At 42.2% G+C, this 21,517-nt stretch overlaps 1 protein-coding gene across 1 annotated transcript; it reads right to left on the reverse strand.

Moving 5' to 3' along the window:
- Nucleotides 1-574: 574 nt before the first annotated feature.
- Nucleotides 575-20,164, reverse strand: LOC121568881 (PDZ and LIM domain protein 1-like). Its single transcript, XM_041879351.2, has 7 exons — nucleotides 19,716-20,164; nucleotides 14,694-14,845; nucleotides 12,946-13,030; nucleotides 11,672-11,859; nucleotides 7,682-7,818; nucleotides 6,299-6,413; nucleotides 575-945 (listed from the first exon to the last, which is right to left on the reverse strand). The coding sequence occupies exons 1-7, from the start codon at nucleotides 19,806-19,808 to the stop codon at nucleotides 759-761; spliced, it is 957 nt and encodes a 318-aa protein (XP_041735285.1). The 5' UTR covers nucleotides 19,809-20,164; the 3' UTR covers nucleotides 575-758.
- Between the last annotated feature and the right edge of the window lie 1,353 nt (nucleotides 20,165-21,517).

The raw sequence follows: 21,517 nt of genomic DNA on the forward strand, positions 1-21,517 counted from the left end.
TTTTGTTCATGATTCTGAAAATCCACCCAGAAGCAGGGCCACCACCAGCCTGGATACAACCACCATGAATGAGTCAAATCCAAGTACAGTCAGTAGCTACTGTATGTTCCTTGAAATATCCTTGGTGACAGCATGTTTGAGAAAACATTTATTAGCCTACTGATTAAAACGCAAATGTTTTGGATTCCTCTTACAGACATTGGTTGAACCCAGACTAAACAATGTATGCCACATCAATTCATAGCCTTCTTTGGTTCCTAAATGTATACACAATGTGCAAATTATTATTTGACGAATAGCAAACCTCGATTGAAGCTTAACATGGCATGCCTGGTAGTAACAGTATCCAGGCATAATACAATATATCATTTTACAGTCTAGATTATAAAGTAGGTGTTTCGAGCCCTGAATGCTGATTGGCTGACAGCCGTGGTATACCATAGGTATGACAATACAATTATTTTTACTGCTCTAATAACGTTGGTAACCAGTTTATAATAGCAATAAGGCACCTCTGGGGTTTGTTGTATATGGCCAATATACCACAGCTAAGGGCTGTATCCAGGCACTCCATGTTGCTTCGTGCAAAAGAACAGCCCTTAGCTGTGGTATATTGGCCATATACCACACCCCCTCGTGCCTTATTGCTTGAAATGCACCATCTTTAAAGGCTGGAATGTCTTGGGCTGGTTTTCATGGCATCTTGGAGACACTAATATGGTCATGTGCAGTTTGAGGCAGTGTTCAACGAGACAGCTCTACTTGGGAAAGACGGTGACCACATCATAGCCTTCGGGTGGAGACACTCGCTCACGTGCGTGCTTCTCGCAGTAGATCTGGTCCTCCACGAAAAAATGTCCCTTCTGTTTCAGGTTGATGTCGCAATGTGAGCAGGTGTAGCACTCGGGGTGACGGAACTTGTCCCGCAACTTGACAACCATCCCCCTGTGTATGGGAAAGAAGAGATCACATAGTAAAATGGTTAGGTCAAATAAATAACTACATTTTTTAATTTAAAACTTCTTATGAAAATCCTCTTCATAATGCATTATTTGCGCAGTTACAATGCTTCATGAGCATGCACTATAAATGTACAGTGGGGAAAAAAAGTATTTAGTCAGCCACTAATTGTGCAAGTTCTCCCACTTCAAAAGATGAGAGGCCTTTAATTTTCATAATAGGTACACGTCAACTATGACAGACAAATTGAGATTTTTTTTCTCCAGAAAATCACATTGTAGGATTTTTAATGAATTTATTTGCAAATTATGGTGGAAAATAAGTATTTGGTCACCTACAAACAAGCAAGATTTCTGGCTCTCACAGACCTGTAACTTCTTCTTTAAGAGGCTCCTCTGTCCTCCACTCGTTACCTGTATTAATGGCACCTGTTTGAACATGTTATCAGTATAAAAGACACCTGTCCACAACCTCAAACAGTCACACTCCAAACTCCACTATGGCCAAGACCAAAGAGCTGTCAAAGGACAACAGAAACAAAATTGTAGACCTGCACCAGGCTGGGAAGACTGAATCAGCTTGGTTTGAAGAAATCAACTGTGGGAGCAATTATTAGGAAATGGAAGACATACAAGACCACTGATAATCTCCCTCGATCTGGGGCTCCACGCAAGACCTCACCCTGTGGGGTCAAAATGATCACAAGAACGGTGAGCAAAAATCCCAGAACCACACGGGGGGACCTAGTGAATGACCTGCAGAGAGCTGGGACCAAAGTAACAAAGCCTACCATCAGTAACACACTACGCCGCCAGGGACTCAAATCCTGCAGTGCCAGACGTGTCCCCCTGCTTAAGCCAGTACATGTCCAGGCCTGTCTGAAGTTTGCTAGAGTGCATTTGGATGATCCAGAAGAGGATTGGGAGAATGTCATATGGTCAGATGAAACCAAAATATAACTTTTTGGTAAAAACTCAACTCGTCGTGTTTGGAGGACAAAGAATGTTGAGTTGCATCCAAAGAACACCATACCTACTGTGAAGCATGGGGGTGGAAACATCACGCTTTGGGGCTGTTTTTCTGCAAAGGGACCAGGACGACTGATCCGTGTAAAGGAAATAATTAATGGGGCCATGTATCGTGAGATTGAGTGAAAACCTCCTTCCATCAGCAAGGGCATTGAAGATGAAACGTGGCTGGGTCTTTCAGCATGACAATGATCCCAAACACACCGCCCGGGCAACGAAGGAGTGGCTTCGTAAGAAGCATTTCAAGGTCCTGGAGTGGCCTAGCCAGTCTCCAGATCTCAACCCCATAGAAAATCTTTGGAGGGAGTTGAAAGTCTGTGTTGTCCAGCGACAGCCCCAAAACATCACTGCTCTAGAGGAGATCTGCATGGAGGAATGGGCCAAAATACCAGCAACAGTGTGTGAAAACCTTGTGAAGACTTACAGAAAACGTTTGACCTGTGTCATTGCCAACAAAGGGTATATAACAAAGTATTGAGAAACTTTTGTTATTGACCAAATACTTATTTTCCACCATAATTTGCAAATAAATTCATAAAAAATCCTACAATGTGATTTTCTGGATTTTTCCTAAATATCTAACAACATTCATAAAGCATTATGAGCAGGCAGCATAAAACCATGTAACAAAGTCTTATAATTAAGCAATAAGGCACGAGGGGGTGTGGTATATGGCCAATATACCACGGCTATGGGCTGTTCTTAAGCACGACGCAACGCGGAGTGCCTGGATACAGCCCTTAGCCGTGGTATATTGGCCATATACCACAAACCCCTGAGGTGCCTTATTGCTATTATAAACTGGTTACCAACATAATTTGAGCAGTAAAAATAAATGTTTTGTGTTACCCTTGATATACCACGGCTGTCAGCCAATCAGCATTCAGGGCTCGAACTACCCAGTTTTTAATGCCCAATATGAAATGCTCATTGGGAAATTGGGTCATGAGGGGTTCCACAATCATGTTTGGTGCGCAAGACAGAGTTACATGCGTGAGAGGGTGCACAGGGGAATTGGAATATACCCCTTGATGAGCACATCATTCCTAATGAGCTTTCCACATAGGGCATAATAACTCTTCATAAGCCATTTTACAGCCTTGGTCATAATGCTCAATAAATGTAGTCAGATGTTTATAGGCAGTTAAAGCCTATGCAGTGCATTAGCATGGCTAATAAAGAGGTATACATTATGAAGAGGGTATGAAGTGTTATATCTAAACGTAAGACACACAAATTGTCTAAAATACATTCTAAAAACAGAGACAACCATTTCTGCCTTTGTAGGAGTGTTCATAGAAGCATAAGTCCTTTTTTTTTGTGCTCAAAATAGTAAGACAAATTGAAACTGAGATGCAGTTTTTCCCTACCACACACAGTGACTAACACCGTTTCACCTTCTTGGATCATGACAGACAAAACACCTAATATTGTCACCCAATCCACCATGAAGGTCACACAGAAGGCATGTCCAAGCACCCTTAGAGCATCTCTTAAGTTTGAACAATTCTTAACCAAGAGTTAACAACCCCTTGAGTACACAGCTGTTGGCAGCATGCTCACAGCTTGGCTCTATATCAGCCAATTGAATTGCCATGTGACAAAACACTTCTGCTGTGACATTCTAGAAGAAACCACAAGGATGAGACAATTACCAGTATGAAAAAAGTTAAACGATAAGACTAAGATATTTTATCTTAGGGGGCTGTCATACCGAATTGTTTTGGAGCGTTATTTCCAAACTCTGGTGCTTTAACCCCTTAGTTCGGTTCGTTTTGACTGGTGTGAACACCATCTGCACTCGGGAGCGCACCGTGGGTCGTTCAAAAAGGGTGGTCTCGGTCCGATTAAATTCGTACCGTGGTGCGGTTCACTGCAGGTGAGAACGCAGTCCGGACCAAACACAGGAAAATAACCAGATTCGCGCAGTATTATTGTTTGTTTGACTGCGAGCATTTGATGAAATGCACACAGCATCATAACTTGATATCTCTGAAACGTGTGAGTATAGCAGCGCATTTATGAGCGCATCTGATGCAGATTAGGGGAGATGGGGCGATACTGAATATAGCCTATTCACGTCGCAGTTACAGCGGCTATTGCACGTTTCCTCATGCATGTTGTTGGAAGACCAGAGCGAAAGTAATATGAAGATTGGTGCTTCATGATAATGCGTGATGCTTCGTGATAATCATATATGTTTTTAATATATGAGCATCCAATAAACAAATGACTTGCATGGACATGTTTTGTTCAGGAATTTTTGTTCGTTTGACATTTGGCAATGTGAAACCAACCAGACCAAATGAAACAAAATACAATGTAACAGATAATCGAACTCTGATTCGAACTATAGCTCAGAACTGTGTGTGAAAACACCCTTAGTGTAGCAACTGAGGCTGCGTTTAAACAGCCAATTCAGATAATTATTTTTTGTATATCCAATATTTTATTCTGATTGCCCACACTCAGTTTTATGTGACCCATATCAGATTGGCGCGGTCACACTGATGCAGCCTCTGACTTAGTACACAGATGCTCATTTCCTGTCACTGTTACGTTTAATTTTGTCAGAGGCTGCGGGCCCGCATCTGCCCCAGAGCTAAACAACTGTATCACCTTCTGCACGTGTTACTTTAACTATCAGCCAATTTTAAAATCGACATGATGACGTATGTCTCGCTCTCATATTTCTGAACAGCTGATTTGACGATTTGAACGAACTTAACAAAAAAAATATGTATTTTGTAGGCTAATTTAGACAACATGATCGACTTGTAGCTTCAACCTTCTGTCTGTTGTAACTACGAAATTGGAGCAGCACAAACATAAACAGGACAGTCTACACATTGCATTGGGGCAAAACAATCTGAATTTTACCATTAATAACATACAACTGATATTTCGCTTCTCAATGATCATGCAACACCGTATCATTTGATGACAGCACATTGACATTTGCTAGAGTAGCCAGTCTGTGCCTGTTATGTTTGATATGCTGTCTAGATAGCTGCATGTAACTCCCCACCTGAAAAAAATGACATAAAATCACTACTTAGACTGCCTGTCTGTGTCCTGCTTATGTGTCTATGTCCTGCTTATCAACTCCAATTCTGCTGGGGGCACGGAATATTCTCGTCCTAGTCCATTGATACTACAGTTTATTAAATAGCATAGGCTACATTTACATAACATTTTAGTCATTTAGCAGACGCTCTTATCCAGAGCGACTTACAGTTAGTGAGTGCATACATTATATATATATATATATTTTTTTTCATACTGCCCCCCGTGGGAATCGAACCCACAACCCTGGCGTTGCAAACGCCATGCTCTACCAACATCCCCTGCCGGCCATTCCCTCCCCTACCCTGGACAAGCTGGGCCAATTGTGCGCCGCCCCACAGGCTACAGTAAAAAATAAAAAAAATCCAGTGTTTGCTCTATGTTTAGAGTGTTGACAGTCAACATTGTAATTGGCTTGAACCAGCTTTCGTTAAAGTAGGGTAAGGGTAGCCTACTATAAAGAGCTTATTTTTTAATCAAACGAAAAACAAGCAATTGTTACAGGAAAATAACTGAAATGTTTCTAAATACGAGTGTCAACAGGGATGTCCTCTCACTGTTTTGCTGCTGCTTCCAAAACAAATCTTTTAATAAAGCTTTGGTGATTAAGATTTATTTCAAAGCAGTCTCACGAGCCAAACCCATTATAGATCGTCTTGACTATTTGGCGAATGCAGAAGAGGGGAGGCTATGCTTGTTTTTTAATCTAATGAAATGGGGACAAAACAGCTTTTATGTTTCTAAATACGAGGTTTACGGGCACTAAATCTCTCTTGTTCCATGTGCATATGGGCACTATGCATCACGGCTGGGTATGCTGCGCTTCCGCTGTCGAAATCCATGCAATAACCAATTGCGATACTGCTAAAACCAGCTTTCAGTTAGTCTTAAATATCCCCACTAGTGCATACTAAAATTGGCATTTTGGCGCACATTTTTAAGGACACACCTCGGATATTCCCACCACAGCACAAGCGAGCTCATATAAAACAGGTAAATTACCAATCCCGGCGCTAGGGTTTGAAGATAGAGCGCCGGCTTTAACAGGTCGAAATTGCAAAGAAGCCTGCGTTTGACAATTGGCTGGTTTAACGCCTGCTGAAAATAGAGCCCAGGGTCATAAAGCATTTTAGAGTAGGAGTGCTGATCTTTGATCTCCTCGTCAAATCACTGTGAGCAAAATGAAAAGTTTACAACATTATCATCAGATCACGATTGTTTGAAGAATCATATGCTGTACTTACACAATCCCTGATCCACATTTGTCACAGATTGGTAACTTGTCTGCATTTCCCACTGTTGAGACGATTTTTGTGGCAGGTGCTTTCACACTCCTAAAACCAGAGGGCTTATCAGGATCTGCAATCAAGAGGAGACACATGTTATCATGGTTTGTTAAGCCACAACACTGCCATAAAATATTTGGAAAACCCTGGAAAATATAACAAAGGTGCTTTAAGAAACAGGATTCTCTGGTCTGATGAAACCAAGATTGAACTATTTGGCCTGAATGCAAAGCGTCCCGTCTGGAGGAAACCAGGCACCGCTTATCACCTGGCCAATACTATAGCCCTATGGTGCAGCATGGTGGTGGCAGCATCATACTATGGGGATGTTTTTCAGCAGCTGGGACTGGGAGACTAGTCAGGCTCAAGGGAAAGATGAATGGAGCAAAGTACAGAGAGATCCTTGATGAAAACCTGCTCCAGAGCGCTCAGGACCTCAGACTGGGGCGAAGGTTCACCTTCCAACAGGACAACGACCCTAAGCACACAGCCAAGACAACGTAGGAGTGGCTTCGGGACAAGTCTCTGAATGTCCCTGAGTTGCCCAGCTAGAGCCTGGACTTGAACCAGATCGAACATCTCTGGAGAGACCTGAAAATAGCTGTGCAGCGACTCTCCCCATCCAACCTGACAGAGCTTGAGAGGATCTGCAGAGAAGAATGGGAGAAACTCCCCAAATACAGGTGTAACAAGTTTGTAGCGTCATACCCAAGAAGACTCAAGGCTGTAATCGCTGACAAAGGTGCTTCAACAAAGTACTGAGTAAAGTGTCTGAATATTTATGTAAATGTAATTTCAGTTTTTTAATTCTAAAAACCAGTTTTTGCTTTGTCATTACGGGTATTGTGCAATGATTGATGGGGGGAAAAAACGATTTAATCCATTTTAGAATAAGGCTGTAATGTAACCAAATGTGGAAAAAGTGAAGGGGTCTGAATACTTTCCGAATGCACTGTATACACTGAGTGTACAAAACATTAAGGACACCTTCCTAATATTGAGTTGCACCTCCCCCCTTTTGCCCTCAGAACAGCCTCAATTCGTCGGGGCATGGACTCTACAAGGTGTTGAAAGCGTTCCACAGGGATGCTGGCCCATGTTGACTCCAATGCTTCCCACAGTTGTGTCAAGTTGGCTGGATGTCCTGTGGGTGGTGGACCATTCTTGATACACATGGGAAACTGTTGAGCGTGAAAAATCCACCAGCATTGCAGTTCTTGGTACAAACTGGTGCGCCTGGCACCTACTACCATAGCCCGTTCAAAAGGCACTTAAATCTGTCCTTAATGTTTTGTACACTCAGTGTAAATATCAGCTGCATATATATGTGTGAGTAAGTACCTGACTCCAGAATATCCTGCAGCACTTTGAATGAAGCTGACTGTCGAGGAGGCTCATCAGCCTCTTGGTTCTCTTGCAGCATTTTGTAGACTTCAGAGTCTGCCACTATTGGTGGCAGAATACCGGAGGTATCTGGGCTAAAAAACAAATTATCACAATCAATACTAGTTTACATACAATGAGTCCGATGGTACACAAGGACAAACAAATGATGGTGGTGATGGGGCCTCACACATATTTATGTATCATTGAGCCACAGCTGAAGTTGAGTTTGACTTACTGTAACACATACTGTTAACAAGTGAAAATGCAGTATATTCTGCTACAGTAAGACACATCGGAACTTGAAGAACAATACCCAGTGGGTAAAACCAATAGCTACCTGAAATATCTGTATTGACCCTTTTTGCACTAATCTCTTTTTTGACTCCTCACATACGTTGCTGTTACTTATCTATCCCGTTGCCTAGTCACTTTATACCTACCTACAGTTGAAGTCGGAAGTTCACATACACCTTAGCCAAATACATTTAAACTCAGTTTTTCACAATTCCTGACATTTAATCCTAGTAAAAATTCCCTGTCTTAGGTCAGTTAAAATAAAGTGGTGATCCTAAGAATGTGAAATGTCAGAATAATAGTAGAGAGAATTATTTATTTCAGCTTTTTTTCTTTCATCACATTCCCAGTGGGTCAGAAGTTTACATACACTCAATTAGTATTTGGTAGCATTGCCTTTAAATTGTTTAACTTGGGTCAAATGTTTCAGGTAGCCTTCCACAAGCTTCCCACAATAAGTTGGGTGAATTTTGGCCCATTCTTCCTGACAGAGCTGGTGTAACTGTGTCAGGTTTGTAGGTCTCCTTGCTCGCACACGCTTTTTCAATTCTGCCCATGAATTTTCTATAGGATTGAAATCAGGGCTTTGTGATGGCCACTCCAATACCTTGACTTTGTTGTCCTTAAGCCATTTTGCCACAACTTTGGAAGTATGCTTGGGGGTCATTGTCCATTTGGAAGACCCATTTGTGACCAAGCTTTAACTTCCTGACTGATGTCTTGAGATGTTGCTTCAATATATCCACATAATTTTCCTTCCTCATGATGCCATCTATTTTGTGAAGTGCACTAGTCCCTCCTGCAGCAAAGCACCCCCACAGCATGATGCTGCCACCCCCGTGCTTCACGGTTGGGATGGTGTTCTTCGACTTGCAAGCATCCCCCTTTTTCCTCCAAACATAACGATGGTCATTATGGCCAAACAGTTCTATTTTTGTTTCATCAGACCAGAGGACATTTCTCCAAAAAGTACGATCTTTGTCCCCATGTGCAGTTGCAAACCGTAGTCTGGCTTTTCTATGGCTGTTTTGGAGCAGTGGCTTCTTCCTTGCTGAGCGGCCTTTCAGGTTATGTCGATATAGGACTTGTTTTTACTGTGGATATACAGTGGGGAGAACAAGTATTTGATACACTGCCGATTTTGCAGGTTTTCCTACTTACAAAGCATGTAGAGGTCTGTAATTTTTGGAAAATCACATTGTATGATTTTTAAGTAATTAATTTGCATTTTATTGCATGACATAAGTATTTGATCACCTACCAACCAGTAAGAATTCTGGCTCTCACAGACCTGTTAGTTTTTATTTAAGAAGCCCTCCTGTTCTCCACTCATGACCTGTATTAACTGCACCTGTTTGAACTCGTTACCTGTATAAAAGACACCTGTCCACACACTCAATCAAACAGACTCCAACCTCTCCACAATGGCCAAGACCAGAGAGCTGTGTAAGGACATCAGGGATACAATTGTAGACCTGCACAAGGCTGGGATGGGCTACAGGACAATAGGCAAGCAGCTTGGTGAGAAGGCAACAACTGTTGGCACAATTATTAGAAAATGGAAGAAGTTCAAGATGACGGTCAATCACCCTCGGTCTGGGGCTCCATGCAAGATCTCACCTCGTGGGGCATCAATGATCATGAGGAAGGTGAGGGATCAGCCCAGAACTACACGGCAGGACTTGGTCAATGACCTGAAGAGAGCTGGGACCACAGTCTCAAAGAAAACCATTAGTAACACACTACGCCGTCATGGATTAAAATCTTGCAGCGCATGCAAGGTCCCCCTGCTCAAGCCAGCGCTTGTCCAGGCCCGTCTGAAGTTTGCCAATGACCATCTGGATGATCCAGAGGAGGAATGGGAGAAGGTCATGTGGTCTGATGAGACAAAAATTGAGCTTTTTGGTCTAAACTCCACTCGCCGTGTTTGGAGGAAGAAGAAGGATGAGTACAACCCCAAGAACACCATCCCAACCGTGAAGCATGGAGGTGGAAACATAATTATTTGGGGATGCTTTTCTGCAAAGGGGACAGGACGACTGCACCGTATTGAGGGGAGGATGGATGGGGCCATGTATCGCGAGATCTTAGACAACAACCTCCTTCCCTCAGTAAGAGCATTGAAGATGGGTCGTGGCTGGGACTTCCAGCATGACAATGACCCAAAACACACAGCCAGGGCAACTAAGGAGTGGCTCCGTAAGAAGCATCTCAAGGTCCTGGAGTGGCCTAGCCAGTCTCCAGACCTGAACCCAATAGAAAGTCTTTGGAGGGAGCTGAAAGTCCTTATTGCCCAGCGGCAGCCCCGAAACCTGAAGGATCTGGAGAAGGTCTGTATGGAGGAGTGGGCCAAAATCCCTGCTGCAGTGTGTGCAAACCTGGTCAAGACCTACAGGAAACGTATCTCTGTAATTGCAAACAAAGGTTTCTGTACCAAATATTAAGTTCTGCTTTTCTGATGTATCAAATACTTATGTCATGCAATAAAATGCAAATTAATTACTTAAAAATCATACAATGTGATTTTCTGGATTTTTGTTTTAGATTCTGTCTCTCACAGTTGAAGTGTACCTATGATAAAAATTACAGACCTCTACATGCTTTGTAAGTAGGAAAACCTGCAAAATCGGCAGTGTATCAAATACTTGTTCTCCCCACTGTAGATACTTTTGTACCCGTTTCCTCCAGCATCTTCACAAGGTCCTTTGCTGTTGTTCTGGAATTGATTTGCACTTTTCGCACCAAAGTACGTTAATCTCTAGGAGACAGAACGCGTCTCCTTCCTGAGCAGTATGACGGCTGCGTGGTCCCATGGTGTTTATACTTGCGTACTATTGTTTGTACAGATGAACCTGGTACCTTCAGGCGTTTGGAAATTGCTCCCAAGAATGAACCAGACTTGTGGAGGTCTACAATTTTTTTTCCTGAGGTCTTGGCTGATTTCTTTTGATTTTCCCATGATGTCAAGCAAAGAGGCACTGAGTTTGAAGGTAGGCCTTGAAATACATCCACATGTACACCTCCAATTGACTAAAATGATGTCAATTAGCCTATCAGAAGCTTCTAAAGCCATGACATAATTTTCTGGAAATTTCCAATCTGTTTAAAGGCACAGTCAACTCAGTGTATGTAAACTTCTGACCCACTGGAATTGTGATACAGTGAATTATGATACAGTGAATTATAAGTGAAATAATCTGTCTGTAAACAATTGTTGGAAAAATGACTTGTGTCATGCACAAAGTAGATGTCCTAACCGACTTGCCAAAAATATAGTTTGTTAACAACAAATTTGTGGAGTGGTTGAAAACCGAGTTTTGATGACTCCAACCTAAGTGCATGTAAACTTCCGACTTCAACTGTACATGTACATATCTACCTCAACTACCTCGTACCCCTGCACATTGACTCTGTACTGGTACCCCGTGAATATAGCCAAGTTATCGTTACTCATTGTGTATTTATTCCTTGTGTTATTATTCATAGATTATTTTCTACTATCTCTTTTTTCTCTCTCTCTGCATTGTTGGGAAGAGCCCATACGAAAGCATTTCACTGTTAGTCTACACCAGTTGTTTACAAAGCATGCAACAAATATAATTTGATTTGATTGGAATGACATTATTACAACCAGCTGGGATAGATCCTTACATGGTGCAGGGCTCGTTAGCGGCAGTGGCGATGGTTTTCACGTCATCCACGGTCGCGTTGAAGTCCTTGATATTCTCTGAGGAGTACAGACCGGCAGGGTTGTTGTACTGATTGGTTACCACCTTGGGGCCGAACCCAGCGAATGGCAGGGCGCTCCTGTTGTGGGCGGAACCTATGTGTTTCACCTCCTGCAAGTTGTAGCCAGGGATACACAAAGTAATGAGAACTGGAAATATATTCTAAATATAACTCTACTTTCAATGCCATCTCTCACACACATGCCTTGATAGAAATAGTATGACAGTTACTTGACTAATTTGTGGATATTAGAGGTAAAGAATAGCATAGTCAAAAGGTTATTTAGGTACCCCGTTCATATCATAATAGCGGTAAACAAGGGGCGAGACAAAATATGGTGACATGCAAGCACACCATTACTGTAAACAGGAAGTGAAGATACGACACAGTCAGTGAAAACACAAAATACCTTCAACTCTAGCTCATGGTCCATGCATATTTTCACGAAGACATAACAAAACAAAAAAAAACAGGCAATTTGGCACACACAAACGCATTTGACATTACATGGACATTGTGATAAATGCATCACATTGCTTATCCAATGAAATTATTTAGAGAAGCGAGTTACCCGAAAGCTTCGTAACACACCAGTGCTTTATATGCCAAATTTAGCTCATTCGCTCACACATCTCAGGGGTGTGTGGCTGGGTTGTCAATTATGAGAGAAATAAAGTGGTACATTAGCTACAAAGCTTTCTGGAAACTCACCCCAGGTAATTTGTTCGATTCATTAACAGTGACAAAAATAACCACGTGAAACAGCATTTAAAATGGCTTGTATGCGTAAAACATATTTTTCTATGTATTCTGTGACCAAAATGCACTGTTTGTGACACATCCCTGAAAGCTGTGGAGGACTGAGAAAGCACACGCTTCCTACATTAATTCACACTTTGCTCTCAATTTTCCATTCAGTAAGCAGGAACTGAGTCTTGCGTCAGAGCGTGGCTGATAAAAACGTCGGTCTCCTAGGAAATAATCAGTTGAGAAGTAAACAATGACTTCATTATTGGCAGTATCAAAACCCTAAGGCATTGTTTGTGTAGTGGGGATGTGAAAGGTTTCCTCTGAGTATGGAGATTTACCAGTTAATACTCGATGAAAGAGCAGGGACATACCCATAAGTCAACTTAATGCCTCATTTCCTAATGATATCTTTGGTCTGAGTGAAGTAGGATGTAAGGCAAACACACCTGCGGCTCAGATGCAAGACTCATCTTGTAAGGGTTGGTCTTTCCTTCCTCAGAAGAGAGCGGTGACCACATTTTAGATTCTGATCTAAAAAGACAGTCAAACACAGTATTCAGACTTGCAATAAATAGAGATATCCAAAATATAATAAAAATGAGTACACAGCAGTCCTCAAACCTGTTGATGGGACTACAACCATTTCTAAAAATAACCTATTTTGAGAAAGCACCACTGCACAACAGAGTTATGCCATGTTATAAAACGGTAAGTTTGTATCCTGGATGCTGATTGGTTGATAGTCGTTAGTTATTCACAATAATTAACTCCCAAATGCCATGATGCCATAATTACATTTCAAGTATCAATGCGCATCCACTGTCACACAGCCCAACCAGGCATTCATGAACTTCATCTCCCCCGGAAAAAAGCGTCTAGACATTATTTCCCCATGCTTCTTGCCTAGCATTTTGTTTGGTACAGTGGGAGTTAATATAAGCCTCACTGTATGCCTTTCCGACATGTGCAACATGTTTCAGGTTTTATTTGCAATCTCCACCGTGCCATGCATATGAACGTGACGAGACTGACAGCTTCTCTGATCCTGGCTAATTCATTTATCGGGATCATTATAATGGAAATGAAGGTTAAAAAAAAGAAAATACACATACTTTGCTGTCATTTCAGCTACTTGATATGTTTGTGTTTGCTTGCTAGCTAGCCAACTAAAGCTAAGGAGAAGTAATGTTAGCCTAGCTATCCTCCATAACTATTTTATTGACAATCAGCTGGTTGTTGCCTATTTATACATTATTTATTAAATCTTTAAATGAAGTTCTTGTCTGTCGTCATCATTGAACCTCTACTAGCTAGCTACATGCCAATGATTTGTTTAGCATAGCAACGTGGAATGAATAGAATGAACGACTGGTGGAGGGATTAAATAAAACAAATTTACTCATTAAAATGTCGCTAATCTTTTTATTTTATTATGTTGGCAACCATTTTATAAAAGCAATAGATGGGTTAGCTGACAAGTCACGAAAACGATGTGTGCGCTTCCATGGGGCAGATGTCAGCGTGTTGTTGTGATTCTGGATGGCCAGATTGCTAGCAAGAATGACAAGAAACTGACTTGTGGGGAATCGTCAGTGGCTCGTTTCAGTTTGTTTAATCTTGTTCTTGATACCATGTCTTGTTTTAAGGTGTTTTGACTGATTTCATGTCAATGCTAATATGGCTCATTGTGCAAATATATTTATGTTTTCAATAAACATTGAGACGAAATATAGCTTACATGTTGTCAACAATCTAAGCCAACCCGGTCTGTTTTGTCCCATAGTTGCACACGCATCAGTTTTGTTTCTAAACAACCAACACATCTATAAAGGCATGAGAACCCGGGAATTATCGTGTGATAACTCCCTCCTAACGGCTGTTTCCCGCTTTCATCTCGGGCCTAACAGCCCTTAGTCGTTTAGTTATCACACGATAATCCCCGGGTTCTCATGCCTTATTGCTTAAACACGTATGTGAAGTTGGTACATCAACATTTAATCTCAGACCTAAACAAATCCAAGATGTATTCCCCCTCCCCATTTAACAATTTGAACCATACAAATCTGTATCCCTTACAAATAACCACATCAGGTATAAGATATTCTGTGCTTTTGCTGAGTTGGACCATGACTCAGTGCTTTTTGAACTCATCCGAGTCTATGGAAAACTGCAACATGTCCATGCAACTCCTTACCTGTCGATAGAGAGGACAATTTCCTCTAAGCAGCCCTTGATCTTGTTCTGTGCCTGCAGGTGAGTCATGTTCTCAGTGGGCTCTCCATCTATGGCCAGGATCTGATCCCCGATACACAGATTGGCCTGGGCAGCCTTACTGCCATGAGTGACCTGAAACAAACAGTACATCATCATCAACATACTTACCCTAATGCCTAACCTTAAAATAATTACAAATTATTGTTGTTTTTTTTAGCCAATTTTGACTTTGCAGCTGACCTATCTAGTGGAAATCACTCAGTTCTGCCTCAAGAACAAGACTCATCCCAATAAACGTCAACCTGCGTGTCATCATAGTGGACTGACTTGTGGCCAGACTTGCTCGCTCAGGTAGAACAAACTTAAATTTGCGCTTTATTTCAATGCTGACTTGAACGTCATTGAGAAAACAGAAAGGTGTCATAACGTATTTTTCTGCAAACATTCTTTCTGAATTCAAAAGTAATCCAATAAATAATCACCTAGTTTTTCCAAAAGTATCTATAATCAGATTACAATATTTTTTGCTTGTAAGATAACGATTAGTTCGTTATTTTTTGTAATCAAATTACATGTAATCAGTTACTCCCCAAACCTGAACACACCTAACCATATTGTTTGTGGTCAACGATAAGAGTTTGCATAGCTGTCATGCAGAGAACAGTAGCCTCTGGTAAGAAAAAGGGTGGCGGTCTATGTATATTTGTAAACAACAGCTGGTGCATGATATCTAAGGAAGTCTCAAGGTTTTGCTCGCCTTAGGTAGAGTATCTCATGATAAGCTGTAGACCACACTATCTACCAAGAGAGTTTTCATCTATATTCTTCGTAGCTGTCTATTTACCACCACAAACCGATGCTGGCACTAAGACCGCACTCAATGAACTGTATACTGCCATAAGCAAACAGGAAAATGTTCATCCAGAGGCGGCGTTCCTAGTGGTTGGGGACTTTAATGCAGAGAAACTTAAATCCGTTTTACCTCATTTCTACTAGCATGTTAAATGTGCAACCAGAGGGAAAAAACTCTAGACCACCTTTACACCACACACAGAGACGCGTACAAAGCTCTCCCTCGCCCTCCATTTGGCAAATCTGACCATAATTATATTCTCCTGATTCCTGCTTACAAGCAAAAACTAAAGCAGGAAGCACCAGTGACTCGGTCAATAAAAAAAAGTGGTCAGATGAAGCAGATGCTAAGCTACAGGACTGTTTTGCTAGCACAGACTGGAATATGTTCCGGGATTCTTCCGATGCCATTGAGGAGTACACCACATCAGTCACTGGCTTCATCAATAAGTGCATTGATGACATCATCCCACAGTGACTGTACGTACATACCCCAACCAGAAGCCATGGATTACAGGCAACATCCGCACTGAGCTAAAGGGTAGAGCTGCCGCTTTCAAGGAGCGGGACTCTACCCGGAAGCTTATAAGAAATCCCGCTATGCCCTCTGACGAACCATCAAACAGGCAAGCGTCAATACAGGACTAAGATCGAATCGTACTACACCGGCTCCGGCGCTCGTCGGATGTGGCAGGGCTTGCAAACTATTACAGACTACAAAGGGAAGCACAGCCGCGAGCTGCCCAGTGACACGAGCCTACAAGATGAGCTAAATTACTTCTATGCTCGCTTCGAGGCAAGTAACACTAAAACATGCATGAGAGCATCAGCTGTTCCGGACGACTGTGTGATCGCGCTCTCCGTAGCCGATGTGAGTAAGACCTTTAAACATGTCAACATTCACAAGTCCGCAGGGCCAGATGGATTACCAGGACGTGTACTCCGAGCATGCGCAGACCAACTGGCAATTGTCTTCACTGACATTTTCAACCTCTCCCTGTTTGAGTCTGTAATACCAACATGTTTCAAGCAGACCACCATAGTGTTCTTGGGCACAGGGACTAAGGTAACCTGCCTACATGACTACCGACCCATAGCACCCACGTCTGTAGCCATGACATGCTTTGAAAGGCTGGTCATGGCTCACATAAACACCATTATCCCAGAAACCCTAGACCCACTCCAATTTGCAGACCGCCCCAACAGATGATGCAATCTCTATTGCTCTCCACACTGCCCTTTCACACCTGGACAAAAGGAACACTTATGTGAGAATGCTATTCATTGACTACAGCTCAGCGTTCAACACCATAGTGCCCTCAAAGCTCATCACTAAGCTAAGGACCCTGGGACTAAACACCTCCCTCTGCAACTGGATCCTGGACTTTGACGGGCCGCCCCCAGGTGGTAAGATTAGGTAACAACACATCTGCCACGCTGATCCTCAACATGTGGGCCCCTCAGGTGTGCGTACTCAGTCCCCTCCTGTACGCCCTGTTCACTCATGACTGCATGGCTAGGCACGACTCCAACACCATCATTAAGTTTGCCGATGACACAACAGTGGTAGGCCTGATCACCAACAACGACGAGACAGCCTATAGGGAGGAGGTCAGAGACCTGGCCGTGTGGTGCCAGGACAACAACCTCTCCCTCAACGTGATCAAGACAAAGGAGAGGATTGTGGACTACAGGAAAAAGAACAGGACCGAGCACGCCCCCATTCTCATCGACAGGGCTGTAGTGGAGCAGGTTGAGAGCTTCAAGTTCCTTGGTGTCCACATCACCAACAAACTAACATGGTCCAAACACACCAAGACAGTCATGAAGAGGGCATCACAAAACCTATTGCCCCTAAGGAGACTGAAAAGATTTGGCACGGGTCCTCAGATCCTCAAAAGGTTCTACAGCTGCACCATCGAGCGCATCCTGACTGGCTGCATCACTGATTTGATTTGATCTACAACACTTCAAAGGGTTTATAGTCCTTTTGTACTGAAGCCCTCAATACACCTTGCCAGTGTTTCCTCAATATGTACTTCTGAGACAACGATGTGTGCTAAACTTTGAGGCCAAATATTGACATTTTAGTCATTTAGCAGACATGTGATTTGCAGGAACAATTAGGATTAAGTGCTTTGCTCAAGGGCACATCTCACCTAGTCTGCTCAGGAATTCGAACCAGCAACCTTAGCCGCTAGGCTACCTGCCACCCAAATATTATTTAGGTTGGAGAAGACAGAGCAGTTCAGTGCTATGAAAATGTAGGGAAAACACTGCAGTCTCAAGGGATGTGATGTGGTCTTGCTCTTCAGTTGTTCTGTGGGTGTCACCGAGTAGACAATCCATAGGTTAAGGCTGTACATTGCAATATGAATGTCAATAAGCACAATAGGCTGGATAGTGAGGTTATTTCCCACAGTCAAAGTAAGAGCTACAAAGCTAATATATGTGTAAACTCTTTACAGTTGTGTTCTGTGGGTGTCACTGAGTAGACTGATACAATATTTCATTCATCCACAATCCATAGGTAAGGCTGTACAGTGAAATAGAAGTATGACAGAATTGAAATTCTGCAGTCTAATACATCCACAGTGCGATTGCAACTAACTAATTAGTATTTTATTATTTATTTAACAAAATTCCAACCTTGTTTAGCATTATCTAGTCCAAATATGGCATGATTTCAAATATTTGCATAACTTTCAGTAACCAGGTTTCCATCCAACCTTTTTATGCGAGTAAAGTACATGTTGGATAAAAAAATGTAATCACAGGCCAGATGGAAACGGACAATTTTTCGGTGAACTTTCCAAATGTCAACAAAACAAAATACACTAGACAAGGTTGGATGTTTTTGTGTCGGTAGTTATGAGAGAAATGTCGGTGGAAATGCTTTTATGTGCAAATATTGATATAATAACCATCATATCGAAGTAAATTTGGAGTCACGCGATGACATGTTTTGTGGTCCTACCACTACGACTCTTCCGGAAAGCATGCAGTTTATTAGGCTGCAGACGAAATAAATGATGAACTTCACAGGGTGGTGAAAGTGCAAGGTGATGAGCTTGATGCTCCTTAACAATAAATATTGAGGGTCTTATTCTGGTGACATGATAATCGATACTTGGCTGCCGTTTGACAAATACAATTAATCTCGCTCTTCAATCCATAATAATAATCTCATTATGTAGGCTATTCGTGAGCGCTAACCAACAGCTCGCAGATAGCACTGTTTGCTAGAGCGCACTTGCCAGTGGGGAAAAAAACATCAGTAGAGTTAAATGTGATGGAAACCCCTTCAATTTGGATTTTTTATTCGGTACATGGGGGATTTAACCGCAAAATGTATTTTTATGTGCACCACGTCATCACAAACAGCCTTTTATCTGCAACATATCAATTTGATGGAAACATCTCTGGTGGGAAAATGTGCAGATTTTTGAATATTCGCATGAAAATCTGTTGCCTTTAGACGGAAACATAGCTAATGAGGGTATTTTATTTTGAAGGCGAAACCCCGATTCCAGTATCGTTGCTCACACTAATGTTGTTAACCACACATATGTTTTACCCAAGGGCAATAACACCGTAACGGAACTACGCTTTGACTCAGATTTTTCACTTTAAAATGTATGCCAAACAAAAAAACATTGATTTCAAATTTTAACAAACCATACAACTCTATGCACAAGGACTACTTTGAACAATTTACACAGAAAATTGTACAAAAACATTTACTGGAAGAACTGAAAATCTCCCACCGTTTTGTATGCGACCACGTTTAACAAAAACGAAAATATCAGTTCCGAATTAAGATTAAAAAGATAACAGGGTTGGCTGGATGTATTGGCCATTGTCAAACAATGGAAGATTGTCATCTAGAAATAGACTAGGCTCATTCATGGGCAAACAAACGTAGTAGTAGCATATCAGCACACTGCACAATACAATCTGCATTGAAGCTGACCCTCAAATGGCATTTGATAATTGCTGAGGTTATCACAATAATGGTCTTTACAGCTGCGAGAACGAGCGCTTCTCTCGAGGAGAGTGTACTCGAGTCTGCAAGTGAAAATTCCGCCACCGGACAAGGCCAGATGCGGTTACATTGTAACAAAAGTGGCAGATTCTCTGAAACACTTACCCGCGAGATAGTCAAGGGTTGTTCAAAATCCTTCCCACCAACTAGACGGAATCCCCAAGGTCCAGGACCTTGCACGACAACTCGTAGAGGCATAGCCTACTTCCAAACTGGCCGAATCCGACTTAAAAAATAACAATTCTTAGACAGCCTGTCCAACTAGATTAGACATGTGATCAAAATGAACAAACTTCGACGAGGCTACTTTGTAGCTAGAAGTAAAGGCGCGGTTACTGTGGCAAAGCTGAGCGAATCGTTTTGGAAGTTTCCACGCTGATAAGAGCGATCTACTATGTTGTTCAAGGATGCACCGTAACGTCGTCACTCTATATGCAAGTTTACCATTTATGGTAGAGCCATAATCCAGGATGCGGAATGAGCCATAACCCAGGATGCGGAATGTGCCACTCCCAAAACTTGAATTCCTGCCATTCACTCCACTGAGTAGGCTACTGCGGACAAACTGAAACATGTCCCCGTGAGTGTAGGCCTATTCTAGACTTTTGCATTGTAAGTCATCAACAATGTCAGAACATCATTATATAGTCCAGGCAATATGTGCCAAACTTAAGGTGATATGTTAACTTTTTTTATAAAAGCATGCAACTTGGTACACTTGCTGCTTTTCGACTGTAGTGCTACACTGGTGTATACACCCTTATGTTATATTAGAGGATGGCTCTAATGGTAATGACTGGAACTGAGTAAATGGAATGGCAAATGGAAGGGCATCAAACACATGGAAACCATGGATACCATTCCACCTATTCCGCTCCAGCCATTACCATGAGCCCCTCCTCCCCAATTAAGGTGCCACCAACCTCCTGTGGTTTCCATAGGGGTAGAGGGGAGGCCAAATGTAAGATCAGAGCCATTTTGATAGATGTGTGGCAGAAGAGATGGGACTGTGCACAAGGGCCGGCATTTATATGCCCTCCAAGGAAAGGTCGGTGGACCAAGATTCAAAGGTCAGATTAGGAAGGAAGAGGTGGTGTTTGCCCGATTGCGCTTAGGACATTGTACTCGTCATTACATCTGGTTGGCAAGCATGTGAATGGTTTGTCTCTGGAGTGTATGGTCGATGAAACAGTGGAGCATGTGTTTTTTATTTTATTTATTTCACCTTTATTTAACCAGGTAAGCCAGTTGAGAACAAGTTCTCATTTACAACTGCGACCTGGCCAAGATAAAGCAAAGCAGTGCGATAAAAACAACAACACAGAGTTACATATGGGGAAACAAAACATACAAACAGAAAATATATATATACAGTGTGTGCGAATGTAGTAAGTTATGGAGGTAAGGCAATAAATAGGCCATAGTGCAAAATAGTTACAATTTCGTATTAACACTGGAATGATAGATGTGCAAAAGATTATGTGCAAATAGAGATACTGGGGTGCAAATTAGCAAAATAAATAACAATATGGGGATGAGGTAGTTGGGTGGGCTAATTTCAGAATGGCTGTGTACAGGTGCAGTGATCGGTAAGCTGCTCTGACAACTGACGCTTAAATTTAGTGAGGGAGATAAGAGTCTCCAGCTTCATAGATTTTTGCAGTTCGTTCCAGTCATTGGCAGCAGAGAACTGGAAGGAATGGCGGCCAAAGGAGGTGTTGGCTTTGGGGATGACCAGTGAGATATACCTGCTGGAGCGCAGACTACGGGTGGGTGTTGCTATGGTGACCAATGAGCTAAGGTAAGACGGGGATTTGCCTAGCAGTGATTTATAGATGACCTGGAGCCAGTGGGTTTGGCGACGAATATGTAGTGAGGGCCAGCCAACAAGAGCGTACAGGTCACAA

The sequence above is a fragment of the Coregonus clupeaformis genome, chromosome 1 (genome assembly GCF_020615455.1).
Source record: "Coregonus clupeaformis isolate EN_2021a chromosome 1, ASM2061545v1, whole genome shotgun sequence".
Taxonomy (NCBI): Eukaryota; Metazoa; Chordata; class Actinopteri; order Salmoniformes; family Salmonidae; genus Coregonus; species Coregonus clupeaformis.